This window comes from Talaromyces rugulosus, chromosome VI (assembly GCF_013368755.1).
Source record: "Talaromyces rugulosus chromosome VI, complete sequence".
Lineage (NCBI taxonomy): Eukaryota > Fungi > Ascomycota > Eurotiomycetes > Eurotiales > Trichocomaceae > Talaromyces > Talaromyces rugulosus.
In genome coordinates this window covers 4,472,795-4,486,713 of record NC_049566.1, presented here as the reverse complement: position 1 = coordinate 4,486,713, position 13,919 = coordinate 4,472,795, and the positions used below count along the sequence as shown (strand labels likewise).

The 13,919-nt window shown below is 49.7% G+C and overlaps 7 protein-coding genes across 7 annotated transcripts; 4 read left to right on the top strand and 3 right to left on the bottom strand.

The window, feature by feature from the left end:
• Positions 1–108: 108 nt before the first annotated feature.
• TRUGW13939_11858 (uncharacterized protein) lies at positions 109–606 on the top strand (the record flags this gene model as incomplete). Its single annotated transcript, XM_035494962.1, has 2 exons — positions 109–274; positions 341–606. The coding sequence occupies 2 exons, from the start codon at positions 109–111 to the stop codon at positions 604–606; spliced, it is 432 nt and encodes a 143-aa protein (XP_035350855.1).
• A 715-nt stretch (positions 607–1,321) lies between these two features.
• Positions 1,322–2,008, top strand: TRUGW13939_11857 (uncharacterized protein; the record flags this gene model as incomplete). The annotated part of the gene is made up of 1 exon (XM_035494961.1): positions 1,322–2,008. The coding sequence occupies one exon, from the start codon at positions 1,322–1,324 to the stop codon at positions 2,006–2,008; it is 687 nt and encodes a 228-aa protein (XP_035350854.1).
• Positions 2,009–2,084: 76 nt separating this feature from the next.
• On the bottom strand, positions 2,085–2,509 carry TRUGW13939_11856 (uncharacterized protein; the record flags this gene model as incomplete). The annotated part of the gene is made up of 3 exons (XM_035494960.1): positions 2,085–2,169; positions 2,230–2,379; positions 2,430–2,509. 3 exons carry the CDS (start codon positions 2,507–2,509, stop codon positions 2,085–2,087), a joined length of 315 nt encoding a protein of 104 aa, XP_035350853.1.
• A 296-nt stretch (positions 2,510–2,805) lies between these two features.
• TRUGW13939_11855 (uncharacterized protein) lies at positions 2,806–8,424 on the top strand (the record flags this gene model as incomplete). The annotated part of the gene is made up of 5 exons (XM_035494959.1): positions 2,806–2,995; positions 3,053–3,171; positions 3,600–4,179; positions 6,542–6,671; positions 6,720–8,424. 5 exons carry the CDS (start codon positions 2,806–2,808, stop codon positions 8,422–8,424), a joined length of 2,724 nt encoding a protein of 907 aa, XP_035350852.1.
• Positions 8,425–8,903: 479 nt separating this feature from the next.
• Positions 8,904–11,242, top strand: TRUGW13939_11854 (uncharacterized protein; the record flags this gene model as incomplete). Its single annotated transcript, XM_035494958.1, has 4 exons — positions 8,904–9,216; positions 9,283–9,325; positions 9,582–10,702; positions 10,755–11,242. The coding sequence occupies 4 exons, from the start codon at positions 8,904–8,906 to the stop codon at positions 11,240–11,242; spliced, it is 1,965 nt and encodes a 654-aa protein (XP_035350851.1).
• Positions 11,243–11,308: 66 nt separating this feature from the next.
• On the bottom strand, positions 11,309–11,926 carry TRUGW13939_11853 (uncharacterized protein; the record flags this gene model as incomplete). Its single annotated transcript, XM_035494957.1, has 1 exon — positions 11,309–11,926. The coding sequence occupies one exon, from the start codon at positions 11,924–11,926 to the stop codon at positions 11,309–11,311; it is 618 nt and encodes a 205-aa protein (XP_035350850.1).
• Positions 11,927–12,386: 460 nt separating this feature from the next.
• On the bottom strand, positions 12,387–13,909 carry TRUGW13939_11852 (uncharacterized protein; the record flags this gene model as incomplete). Its single annotated transcript, XM_035494956.1, has 5 exons — positions 12,387–12,501; positions 12,572–12,760; positions 12,821–13,403; positions 13,457–13,554; positions 13,611–13,909. 5 exons carry the CDS (start codon positions 13,907–13,909, stop codon positions 12,387–12,389), a joined length of 1,284 nt encoding a protein of 427 aa, XP_035350849.1.
• Between the last annotated feature and the right edge of the window lie 10 nt (positions 13,910–13,919).

Genomic DNA, 13,919 nt, shown 5'->3' with positions numbered 1-13,919 from the left:
TTCTTTCTTTCGTAATCAATAGTTTTTCGCCCACTGAGACTCCCTCGCCAATACAAATCCCATTTCATTATTCGGAAAAACGCTATGGACAATTCAACAAATTCATCAATGTGGCCGATTTCTCAGCCCTCATCAGAGGTGAAGCAACTTGTGAACCGCTTCTTCACTTTGGTAGACACCAATTCGCAAGAGGCAGGGAAAACCTTGGCCGATACGATCTTTACCAATGATGAAGTGTTCATAACAGCGAATGGCACTTTTCAAGGGGCCGCAGGTAAGATTAGGCACTCTGGAGCCTTTCCCTCAAATTCTAAACTGTTGACTCAAAATTCTGGCTCAGAGATTTCGCAATCCAGAGCGAACGCCTGGACGACTGTGAAGTTTCGACGGCATACAATCTGGAAATGCTATGTAAACGACGCATACGGCACGGATATATTTATTGTTGGCAATTTGGAAATGGAGACATTAGCTGGAACAAAGGCAAACCTAGAGTTTGTAGCTCGGATGAAAATCCAACAACAGGAGCCGGGGCACAGAGTATGCAAATATCAAGTTGTCAGTCCAGCTCCACAAGACTCGCGGTCAATTGTTGATGCAAAGTGAGCTACAGGCCCATACCTAGATGTCGCTTTGGTGGACATCGTTTGCGGTTTTCTTTCTCTATAGTCCGAGGTTACCTATGGGATGCCCAGCTTCCTCAACAGTCAACAAGTTTCTGCTAGGTGCAGATGATCTCAAAATTCCGTGTTCCCTTCGGGTTCATTCTTAATTTATCTCACACCTCGTAGCATAAGCATTTCCCAAGCCATTTACGAAATTTTCAAATAAATACTCCGAACCAAGGCAGTAACGAATACAAGAATTGCCGAAATCATTACCACAAGACTCCGATCGGGAAATTGGCATCTGCGGCCTAAAATCCGGTCCATACAGGTACATACGCATGCTGATCTCGGCATCGGCCCGAGACTCGGAGAACACTGAACCGACAACCAACCCTAACCCTAACCCTATCTCATCGATAGTAAAATCAATATCAATATCACTGATGCCTTTACATCAATTGATGACGTTTAGCAACATTAGCTATAATTTTACAGCGATTCATATATACAAACATAGTGAATGCCTCGTTAGGTTGGGCAGTATACATGCATCGTCTAGCAGCTCAAGCCAACTCGATCATATCGACACCGGACCACAGTCCCCCGGTTATCCACTGCGAATTATCAATATATTTCTTTATATCTTCTTCATAACCGAGAATTGATACCCTACTAATACATGCTACATCATCAATCAAATAAAAATATATCCAATGGAAGAAGAATACACCGCCCTCGCCTCCCTCATCCAGCGCCGCGCCGCCGCGCACCCAAAACCGCGCTTCCTCGTCGCTGTCGCAGGCGCGCCTGGATCCGGCAAGACAACGCTCGCTGGCGAGGTCGTGAGCCGATTACACACATCTTCCAAATCATCGTCAGCGGCACTGCTCTCCATGGACGGATTCCATCTTCCGCGATCCACGTTGGACGCACTGCCCAATCGCGAGGAAGCGTATGTGCGGCGCGGCGCGCCGTTTACATTTGATTTGGATGCGTTTTTGCCATTTATGCAGGGGGTACGTGACTGGGCTGATACATCGTCACAAGAGAGTATATCTGCGCCGTCTTTTTCGCATACAACCAAAGACCCCGTGCCGTCCGGCACGTGTATCCCAGCAGAGACAAAAATTTTGATTATTGAGGGGAATTATCTTTTGCTCGACGAGCCGGGATGGAGTCAGGTGTCGACGCTGGTGGATATGCGCGTGCTGATATCTGTGGATTTGGCGAGTACGAGAGAGCGTGTGGCGCGCCGGCATGTGCGTGCGGGTATTGAGAAGACGCTTGACGATGCGTATCGGCGTGTGGATTCGAATGATGCGTTGAATGGGCAGTTGGTGCAGGAGAAGGTAGTTGGGGGGGTTGATATGGTAGTGCATTCGGTGGATATACAGACTTGATCTACATCTGCATGATGAAAATATTACACAGATATAGACATTCCATTCTATAATACATACACATATAAGATTGCATCTACTCACTCGGCTCAGCCATAGCGCCGAGTTTCTCTTGCGCGCGATTCTTTCCACCTTGAGACACGCGGGGGTTTTTCGTGGCCCTTTTTTCTCATTAGTTAAATAATTCAGGACCAAAAAAATAAGAGAAATGTTACACCCACGCTTTCAGCCCCCCGGCCGTCCGAACAGGGTCCTTGGTCGGGTTGCGCATCTGATACAGGTCTTCGCGCACTTGGTCGCCTCCTAGTGAGTCAATCATTTCGCGCGCGTGCTGTTTTGCAGAGTCTGAAGTGCGCGGGTTGCTTATTGTTCTGTATTTATTATTAGTATCATGACTGAAAAAGAGACCTGGGTGGTGTACGCTTTGTATCCGCGCAGCGCGTTGACGCGGTCTTCGGGCGAGGGCCCGGCTGGATCGAGATCTTCAAAAGGGGCTGACATGGTTTGTGGTTGCTTTTTTACATGTACTGTATGACTACATGTATGGATGTCGTGAGTCGGTTGTTAAGTACTGGAGGGTGGCCATTGCCACCACCTAGTCATTGCGGCGTCAGTCGCCTTCGACATCATCTGCAACAATCAACACATATGAATATATCATGGAGTATGACATTAACTGATGTATCTATGATGCAGCGGCGACATTGCCGCCGCCTCTGGAAGTACACATATAAGAACAACTCCCAGAATCAAGCAACTCAGAGCCGACCCGTGACAGATACATCAATACTACCAAAATGACCACCCGTATAGAACGAGAAGGCGACGATAGCTACGAGGCCACCAACGACGAGGCGCCCATCCCCTCGAGCCCCGTCGACGACTCGTACACGACCAGCGCGACGGAGGCGATGCCCGTGCAAAGGGACGGGACCGAGTTCGCGGACCCGATGCAGCCGCCGGAGTCTAACTCGGATGAGCAGCTGGGTGGGTTTTTGTTTATTTTTCTTGACAATATATAAAGGTGTAAAGCTGATAGAATAGCAACCGACGAGCGTGAGGCAATTGACCAAAGCAATGTGCTGCCCGGGGACCGTCTACGCCACGCGCGCGCCCGAGGGCCGTACAGCGAGGGCGCCAACGAAGACGAGCTGCCAGCTGCGGTGCGTGAGGGGAATCTGGGGCGGTCGGCGACGCTCAGGGCGGTGGAATAGATGTGTATAGAATTTAATCAAATCGTTTTTTTATACTAGTTCCAGGGACAGATGTAAGAATGAAAGAGTATACCGGTACCGGATGTGCGGTCCGCAGTGGGACAAACCCTAACAGCGGTATAGAAACAACATTCGGATTTCCAATAAGTTTTTATTAAATCTTACGGTAAATTCACTGGCAATTATTGCTATCTGGTATGGAAATCTATGAATATGTATACCGTCTACCTATATTGGACTAGTGTGGGCGGACGAAACTGACAAAGAAAGCGCAGATATTTATATATCGATGATTCATGTTTTTTTGTTTTTTTCCCCTTCATTCCCTAACATGTACTTCCACCCTACAACACGAAAAAATGGTGACCTTTCTCAAGTTCCCTGTTGAGTTGCGCATCATGATATACTCATACCTACTCATACTCAAAGACCCTATTGACCCGATGAGCGATCGCATCCCACACCAAAGATCAAAACTCCATGCCCAGGTTCTTTCTACAAACTCACAAATCTACCGCGAGTCACGATCAGTGCTTTACTCCCAGAATTGTTTTGTCTTTATGATTTGGAGCATTGTGTGGATAGACGCTTTCTTTGATCAAATTGGCCGTGAAAATGCGAGCTATATCCGGTCTGTGCTTGTTGATTTCCGTGAGGTCTGCAGGTTTGGAAGCAAGGTCACCCTTGAGCAACCTAGTGCAGCCGGTCTAGACAGGATCCAGAGGGACTGCACGAGCTTGAAAACGATCGTGGTGGAGGCGTTTGTATTGAACAGAGTTCCATTGTGGAAAGACTCGCAAGACACTACCAGGGCGTTATCGATTATGGATGCGCGGTTCAGAGCATTTCCGACTCTTCCAGAAATAAACGTCGAGGTTTACGACTACAACCCTGTGGGTGTGGATATACGAAGGGAAATAGAAAGCTCTTGGATGGAGATTGAATATAAGACCAGTGGTATTTGACGGGTACGGGGAGGTCCTGGGTTCTTAATGGGGGTAGGTTGCATAATCGGGTTGACAATCAAATGAACATTTCTTTGATGTACAGAGGAGCGAAGACAGTTTAAAGGAGGAATAATATTAATCCAAATTCTCTTTTCTAATTTTGATTGGGCATAACAAATGAACTGCATCATTGTTTCTCTGTTTCATTTTGATACTGTAAGAATTCTCGTTAGAATATACAGTGTGGCTTTTTATGAAAACGAATGCATAGGTCGTTCATGATGAGTTGCTGTTGGGATTGGAGTGGGTGAGGCATGTGGTACCTCGAAAAAAGACGCCTGGCCAGATATTTTACATAGCTTTAATCTGCCCCAAGGGGAAACCACACTGCGTTGCTGTACTGATAGTCTATAATCTCGATAGTAAGTCGGTAGAACCAGGTCATCTAACCGCCACTTACACGCAAAAAAATCTTCTTTCTAAATAGCTTTAGGTCTTCTGAGTAATTTAATAATAATATTCGTTCATATTCTGAACGTTTATACAACCTCTGGCTTGTCGTGTTCGACATATAAAGGTGGTGTTTCCTGGCAACTCTGGATAAATACCTTGGAAAGCAGATCGGACAGGGGTTGGTTAATTATGCCATCTGTGATGTGAATGGGAGTGTCGGGTGTCGGTGAAAAGTTTTGGAACACAATGACCTTCCAGCGAATCCCTAACGTTGACTTGATTTCTTCAATCCGTACACAACAAGGTGCCTTCTTTAGTGAAGTGAAGTTTTCTAGGCATGGAACCGTTATATTGATAACCCGCGCAGATAATAAATTAAGAGTCCACTTACTTTCAATCAGCTGGATCCACGTCAAAACCTGAGATGCTTGGGACTATTGTAAGTTTTGTAATTATGTGGAGGTCCACATACCTTGACCACCGAAGTAGCCATGTTTATCATCCATGATCGTAGGAGAAACAAAAGCTGCGGGAACTGAGCGTATTCTTAAAATTATGAGGTAATAGGCCAGTGAGCGTAAAAATATGAAACAATGTGTACCAATGTAGTTTTGCCTAGGCCTGTATGATATTGCGGCTTCTCTGCTTTTGTTCGAGTCTGTTAGTAGGATGAGATGACAGTAGGTGCGGGGATGTGAGAATACAAAGTATCCTGCGTATGGTTCCCAAGGATTGCAGGATGCTCTGTAAGTATATTGTTTGTCGGTCGCAACCTAGAGTAATAGGGGCAACTAGGCTACTAACTATATAAGATAAATGTATCCTTCAATATAAAATAGTATGGGAAGATACAAGTGGAGCGGTCTAGAACGGGCGATTTTGCAAGGGGCTGTTTAGCCCTGTGATTGGGTGCTGTTTTAATTGTTTTTCTTTTCTTTAATATTAGTTTTATCTTTTATTTTTATTTTTATGGATACTACTTTTATTATTAGGGGTATGAATAATAACATCCGAGATTAGCATTATTCTTTGTGAATAGTAGTACGCAGTGATACTACTCTTGGCTTATTGCTTATTGTCGCATCCGCCAGTTGCATCTATAGCCCTGACCCCTAGTCTTAATAGAGTCTATAGTGCATTCTTCTAGTACTAGCACTGCGTACTGAAGATTCCTGTCTATTCAGTACTAAAGTATGTATTCAATTGCCCTGATCAACCGCATGGTCATCTGGTGGCGGTGGCTGTTATCGAGATGACTGGAATGTGGAGCCACAAGACAAAACACTGAAGAGAAAAAAAGAAAAACAGACAAAAAAACAGCAAATACTCGGATAATAAAATAATAAAATAATAACAAACTGTTAATAAAAACCAGGGCCTGTTTCATCTTGCCAGCGATCGCCGCCGACGAAGCCCGCCGATTGGGCGCGGGTGAAACGGCGGGCGGCCTTTGAGTCTTGTTTCTCTCCACCACCGCGCATTCTGCATCCATTCGCATCCATTCTCCGCGTCTCTTCATCCATTCTCGCCCATGCGCCACCTCCAGGCACCGCGCTATGGTTGCTTCGTCTGTTGTTGACGCTCGAGAATGGCGCCAGCCCAGCCCAGCCCAGCCGACGTGGCTCGGCCAGTTCGAGGGGAGGGGAGGCCAGGCACAATATGAATCATCGCCCAGCCCTCTTTGTCTGCCCATTCTTGCTGTCATTCTTGCTCTCGTCATCTTTTTTCTGTTGTCCACACTCTTTACTGACTCTTTACTGTCCTTTACTGTCGTTCTTTACTTATCAGACACTCAGTCTGACTCGTTCTCTTCTGAAACAGCCACGGGCCTTGACGTCCGCTGCCTCCCTTTCTCTGTCAGATCGCCGGCGCTCTGTATACAGTACTATTCATTATCATGCCTTCTTCACTCGTTTCAGTGGGCGCGCTCGCCCTCGCTCTGACTGTCTCGCCAGCTGCAGCCACTTCATACTCGCTGCTGCACAACTTTGACGCCAGCAATTTCTTTCAAAACTTTTCGCTGACCACTGGCACCGACCCTACTCACGGGTATGTTTCATGTTTCAGTTTTGACGCAGAAAAATACTGACTGTCTAGGTTCGTTGACTATGTCGACTATGACACCGCTCACAGCTCGGGGCTGGCTGCCATCAAGTCTGGCAATGTCTATCTCGGTGTGGACCACACCAACACCTACAGCTCTGGTGGCCGGCCCTCCACTCGCGTCGAGTCTAATGTGTATTTCGATCACGGCCTGCTGATTGCCGACTTTGCCCATATACCCGCTGGTGCCTGCGGTGTGTGGCCTGCCTTTTGGACTGTCGGCAAGAGCTGGCCGGCCGACGGCGAGATTGATGTCATTGAAGGTGTCAACAAACAGGCCAACAATCAAATGGCCCTGCACACCCAGGGCGACTGCCAGATCACCAGCAAGGACCAGACCGGCTCGACCACCGCCCCCCAGTGCTCGCTCTCTGCAGGCACAGAGGGCTGCGAGATCCAGGGCGTCAAGGGCAGCTATGGTGATGCCTTTAATGCTGGCGGCGGCGGCGTCTATGCTATTGAGTGGACCTCCAAGTTTATCAAAATCTGGTCCTTTGCACGCGATGAGATCCCGGCCTCTGTCACCGCGGGCAAGCCCGACTCGGCCGAGTTTGGCACTCCAATGGGCAACTTCCAGGGCTCGTGCAATGTGGGTGATGAGTTCAAGGAGCAGCGGATTATTATCAACACGGACTTTTGCGGTGACTGGGCTGGTAGTGTTTTTGCGCAGTCGGAGTGCCCGCTCAGCGACAAGAGCGATGGCACTGCGAGCTGCCAGGCGTATGTTGGCAACAATCCGACTGCCTTTGCGGATGCGTACTGGGAGATCAAGTCGATCCAGATCTATGAGCAGGGTGCTCCAGCCACATCCAAGCCGACTACTACTGTCAAGCCAACTACTGTGGAACCTACCACTATCAAGCCTACTACCGTCAAACCTACTACTGTCGAATCGGCCACGGAAAAACATACCTCTGTAGCTCCTACTACCGAGCCCATCACCACAACGACCACGCTGCATTCCACCAGCACCTTTACCCACACGGTTTTCCGCAGCCAACCGTCCAGCCCAGTCCACAAGCCGTCGACCACACCGTCGACCTCGCCGTGCACATCCCAGGCCAAGAGCACTATCACAGTAACCTCGTTCACCACACCGCCGCCGTCAATCGAGGCGTCAGCCACCCCGTCGTCCAAGCTGACCACCACGACTATTGTGACCACCTCGTTTGTCGACGTCTGCCCGAGCGGCTACACGACCAAGGTCGTCACGCATACCGTGACCTACTGCCCTGCCGATGCGACTTCTGGCGGTGTTCCGCCGGGCTTTACCACCACAGCGAAAGCGTGCCCAACCGGCTGCGGCTCTAAGCCGACCACGGTGATTGTCACTGTGCCTACGGGCACGGGTACTGTGACTGATGTTGCTCCTGAAACATCGCTGGTGGCTGCAGTCACCACGCAGCCTGCGTCAGTGCCTGCTTCGATCCCTGCTTCAATCCATACTTCAGTCGCTCCAGCTTCAGTTCCTGTTTCCGTCCCCGCTTCAATCCCGCTTGTCTCCTCGCCATCTCTGCCAGCGCCACCAGCACGCACGCCCGCTTCGTCCGTGGCGATTCCATCCGTGGTGACTCCCACAACTTTCCCGGGCAGCAGCACTGCGACAGCAGTCAACCCGGCATTTACCGGAGCTGCTAGCACGAGCAAGCCGTTTATTGCAGGCTGTCTTGTCGCGGTGATTGCTGTGTTTTTAGTTTAGATAGCGGATAGACGCAACATTTTTTTTTGTGCTTACTGTTGGATGTAATATATTACGTTCCTGGACATAATAATTAGATTAACCATTTTACTACTTGACCTAAATAACCTAAACTCGCGTAACCGATAACAGTGACACTTTTAGCAACCACTGCGGTTAGTATGGTCTGGCTTGGGGGCCAACATGCTGACCCCTACTTTGCTAGCACCTAATCTCTCGTAGCCTAGTGTTACATTCGTGGTTTAACGCAATGTAACAAACCACCGGCAAGCGACCCGACTGTGTCAGGTACGTAGCGCGGTCAGCAAGGCTCCTTAGACTCTCTGTCAGTGTCCCTGAGAGTGAGTCGTATAAATAATCTCAGGGATCGCCGAGTTCCGCGGTGCCGATCTTCTCACCACACAACCCTTGAAATTCTTCATTCATTCATTGAGTCAGTCAGTCATTCCTTCAGTCACTCCTTTATAAAATCAAACAAAATGCGTGCTTCCTTCGTCCTCGCCGCCGCGACCCTCATCTCCTCGGTCTATGCCGGCGGCTTCTCCAGCTCGTGCACCTCGTGTCGCCTGGGCTCATCCAACACGCGGTACGGCTGCCTGTGCACCAACAATGCCGGCAAGGAAATCTATAACATCGTCGACCTGAACGAGTGCATGGTCAATCTGAGCGGACAGCTGAGCCCGCGCGCCCACGGCGGGTTTGGCGCATCATGCCAGCCGGACGGGCAGAATGATCAGTATACGCCGTGCTGGACATGTGGCGGTAGTACCGATAAGTCGTGCCCCGACCTGAGTATGTTTTCTTCTTCTTTCTTTTCTGTATCTTTTTTTGTGTGAAACATGTGCTAACGATGTGTAGACAGCTTCTTGTCGAACCAAAACGGAGCCCTGGTCTGCGACGTGTAACTCGACCTCAATCGCATTATTCTCTAGCGAAGAAGAAAACTTGGCAGTTAGCGAGCGATCCCACATGTACATAAACGCATGCAATATACCCATTGTACATATCTCTCTGAAGTAAACGTAATTTGGTCGTAGGAATGGGACATGCATGACTAAGGTTCGAGGTTGTGGGTTATAACCAACATCGAACGTTCCTCCTGCCCCGCCAAATTCTTCAACTTGAATTTACTCACCTTCACTATTTTTTTCAGTCAGAATGGCTGTCGCATACTACAATGGCAGAGTGCACACTGTCGCCAAAGACAGCGCCGAGGCCTTCATCGTCGAGGATGGCAAGTTTGTTGCTGTCGGCACAACAAAAGACATCCTGCACACCGCCGCCAGCAATGACCTCGTCACGTTCGACCTGCGCGGCCGCTTCGTGATGCCAGGCATCCACGACGCTCATGTGCATCTTCTGTCGGCTGGAATCGCCTACCTCAGTGGTGTCAGTCTGGCTGGCGACACAACCGTAGAAAATATCGCTGAGCGGCTGCGCGACGGCCAGTGTATGTGTGCGTACCAGCACGCATATCAGGACTGGGTCGTGGGCAATACCTTTGCCATTCCAGAGTTTGACCGCTCATCACTCGACCGCGACTTTCCAGATACCCCCGTCATTGTTCAGGGCGGCGCGGGGCACAGCGCATATCTGAACACGGCGGGCCTGATTAAGGCTGGATACGACGTGCAGAGCGAGCCGGACGTGCCAGGCGCCCAGTTCCGCCGGCGTCCCGATGGCAGTCTGACTGGCGAGATGGCCGAGTTGGCCATGAACAAGGCTATGCTAGCCAAAGGAAATCCAAATCTAGAGCATGTCAAACGAGCGATCAAGGCTGCGGTGCACCGTCTACATCGCGCTGGCGTTACGTCCTGCCAGGAAGCAGGCACCAACTCGGTCATTCTGGACGCTCTGCGCGAGCTCGACAGTAGCAATTCCCTGCGCATGGACGTTGCCGCGCACTCGGTGTATGCGCCAGAGTTTTTGGCAAATGAGCGGCAGAGTTCGCTCAAGGCGCTGATTGAGCGAGCTCCGGGGCTGGCGACGCAGCATGTGCGGACGAATTTTGTCAAGATTTTGCTGGATGGCGTGCCGCTGCCGCCGGTCTTTTCGAGTGCTGGGCTGGACGAGGAGGGGAGGGTTGATAGGACCAAGATTTTGGTGGATGATGTTGTCGAGGCTGTGCAGCGGTTTGACGAGCGTGGGTTGACAGTCAAGATACATGCTACAGGCCACGGAAGTACGAGGCTTGCGTTGGATGCTATTGAAGCAGCGAGAGCCGGCTCCGATAAACACATCAAGCATGAGATTGCACACTGCAGTGGTGTTCATCCTGGTATGTATGATCCATTTTGATACAAACACACCGAGTGTACTAATATGAATAGACGACCTTGAACGCTTCTCCACGCAAAACGTCACCGCAGAGCTCTCGCCAGCCATCTTCTTCGACCACCCGGTGACAGCCGCCAGCAACGGCGCCATGAACTGGGATTTTGCCGCTTTTTTCAAAGTGCGCGCGCAGCCGATTACTGTTGGATCAGACTGGGGTTCGCGCGGGGATCCGTGTTTACTGCCGACTGTCCACCATGTTGCGCGGCGAGTGGGCGAGTGGGCTGTCCTTGGAGGCAGTAGTAGTCAGACGAAGGAAAAGGCTGGCGCAGAACTCGTGCTGGAGATCCTGACCAAGAACGGCGCTACGGCTGTCGGGCTCGATGAAGTCAGTGGTAGCATCGAAGTTGGGAAGCGCGCGAATTTTATCATGTTGGATAGGGATATCGTCGGCGACGAGCAGAGTGTCGCAGACTTTGCAAATGTCAAAGTGCTCAAGACGTGGTTTGAGGGAGAGCTGGTCTGGGACGCTGAAACGGACTAGAGCACACACACAAAAAAGACCCTCATGCAATTTACTATCCCAATATACTCTACCACTCTACAACATTCATTGATAATCGGGAGGAACCCGTCTCCCACCAACCTCACTCCTCGTTTTTAATCTCTTGACCTCCTCCAGACTCAACCCTTCCTCTCCACCTAGCCCAACCTTGCTCAAAATCAGGGCTGCCCATTCCTCCGGCTCGAAATCCGTGCCAATGGAATTCTTCGCAAACGCGGCACTGCGCATAAACGCATCCGCTTCTTCGGCAGTATCGAAATTGTCGACCTGCAGCTCGACGCGCGCGCCGTTTGGGTCGCGGTAGTACATGCTTGTCGTGGGGCCGTGGTTGACGCACCAGAGAGGTACGATCGGCTCTGGCGTGGCGGATTTGAGGGAGATGTATGTCTGGGCGAGGCTGGTTAGGGTTGCGAATGCGAATGCGATGTGGTCGAGGCCGGCAATCAAGGTGTTTTCGGGCGAGGGGTTGACATCGGGGGTCTGGATGATAGCGATGCGGTGGTGTTCGTCGTCGTAGCGCAGAAATGTCATGCTGTCGTTTTGGTAGATGGGTGTTGCGGACAGTAAAGACACATAGAAGGATACCATTTTGGGATAGTTTGCAGGGGTGGTGCGCAGCACGACGTGCGCGAGGGAGATGGGGCTAGGATGGGGGTTTGACATGTTGAAAGTACGATCTCGTTGTATTTTGTAGGTAGACATTAAAAGGTTGAAGAAATTGGCTTCAGGGTAGTATTTATAGTTGACTGACTATTGATGCTGAGGAATTATCCTTATAAATCAGCGAGAACTGCATGTCCCGTTCGTTCAGATATCTGCATGCAAGGAGCCAGGTTACGCATGACCGGATTGAAACGTACACTACATGTATATATGTACATAAATCATTCGTATATCCGAGATCCGGGTCATTAATTGTTACAAAAAGTATGTTTTCAGCCTAGTTCTCAATCTGTCGTTTTGGCCGGTTGGGGCTTTTTGACGAGCCTAGATCTTATGCTCGAAAGAAAGCGCCCGTCTCGACCATTCTTCAAAGGGCAAAGCAATAGCAAACAGGGGCACTTCGTGGAACTAACTACGACAAGTGTGTCATGAGTTTTGGCTGTTCAAGACAGAATAACTTTTAACGCGGTAATGGAGGAGTCATTTTCATATCCGCAAACTCCTCAAACACCTGACGCATTGAGGCAACAGTGTCACAATAACCATACCATCCATACTCCCTAGCTTTGTCGATGCTATAACAATGAATCAGATAAACTGTAAAGTGAATCAGTCGCAGAGAGAAGCCTGCAAAAGTGAGCTTACCTGGTGTACCAAGACCATGTTAAACTGAAACAGAATTGCAAAAAGTTAAATGTTTTCTCAGGATCTCCGAAAGGATTCGCTTCAAGTCCATGCTCCTTGGACAGCTGTACCCATGCTTCTTGGGTAGTTGGTTCGCGCGCCCACTCAACGATACTGAATGAGGATCGAAGTTTGCCCGTGGGGCCATAACTATTGTAACCTGTTAGCCAAACAGCAATGTTCTGCTGGACAGCACAAAAATGTTCATACCCGCGAGGACACAAGCCCGTGTCTATCTCGTCGTAATGGGCACTCTCACTCGGCGGTTGCCATTCCAGCCCGTACCAAGAGGCTAAGATCGGCCAGAATCTGCTCCAGGTAAATTCGCCCCCGTTGGTGATGTTGAAACTCTCGCCAGCGGTGTGTGGCGAAAGAACCAACCACTCGTAGAATGAACTATTGAGAATGCCTGTAGAGATTGGCTGGGGGTTGTCCCAAGATAAAAGGTCGCCAGGGAAGAGCAATGGCTTGTTTAACTTGCGTAACACAGCAGCATATACCGCCAATGGGTAGAAGATAGTCATGTCAGTCCCTGCGACTGCGCTCAAAATCCACTGTGGCATGACGACGTTATAGTTCGTTTTGGGATGACCCTTGACATATTTTGAGAGAATATCTTCTTGCGTATAGTAGAAGTTTGGCTCAAGCTCCACTCGCGGGTCGGACTCTTTGAGTGGGACATTTACAAAGCCTTGATGTACTCCGTAGTTCTTCCCGCCAGTCTGGAGGATAACTCGCTTCGGTGTGATGGAAGCCTGATCGAGAGCGAAGAGAAGATTCTCAAAGAGCCGACCTATGCACCGTTCAGGATCAAAAAGTTGGATAAAATGCTTGGATGGAACTTACCGTTGACTTCAGCCAGATGTTCGGCGTCACCCAAGCCCATCGGGTCGTTCTCCTCGACTGCTGTGAGCTGAACATAGCCGAAATAGAATATGTAATCCCTTTGGAGGACATTGTCAGTCAGAACCGGGGAACCGACAGCAAAAAAGTCGCTCACGCTTGAACCCGGTATTCTCGCAGAATAGCAACGATCTTATCGGGTTCATATAGAAGGTCCATTGGCACATGTTCTACGTTTGAATCTTTCTTTGTTTTCGGTGGCCGTCTTGACAGTGCATAGACCTTCTCCCATCGCTCCGAATTTGAGCTCAACACATCGACCATGGGCTGGCCAGACGTCCCGCTCGCTCCGACGACTATGGCTCGGAGCCCCGACAAATGGCTGGGGATGTCAGGTAGACCTCGAAAGATCCCCTTTGAATGGATAATATGCGATTGAGGCGAGGGTTCATTCATCTCGAAAGTC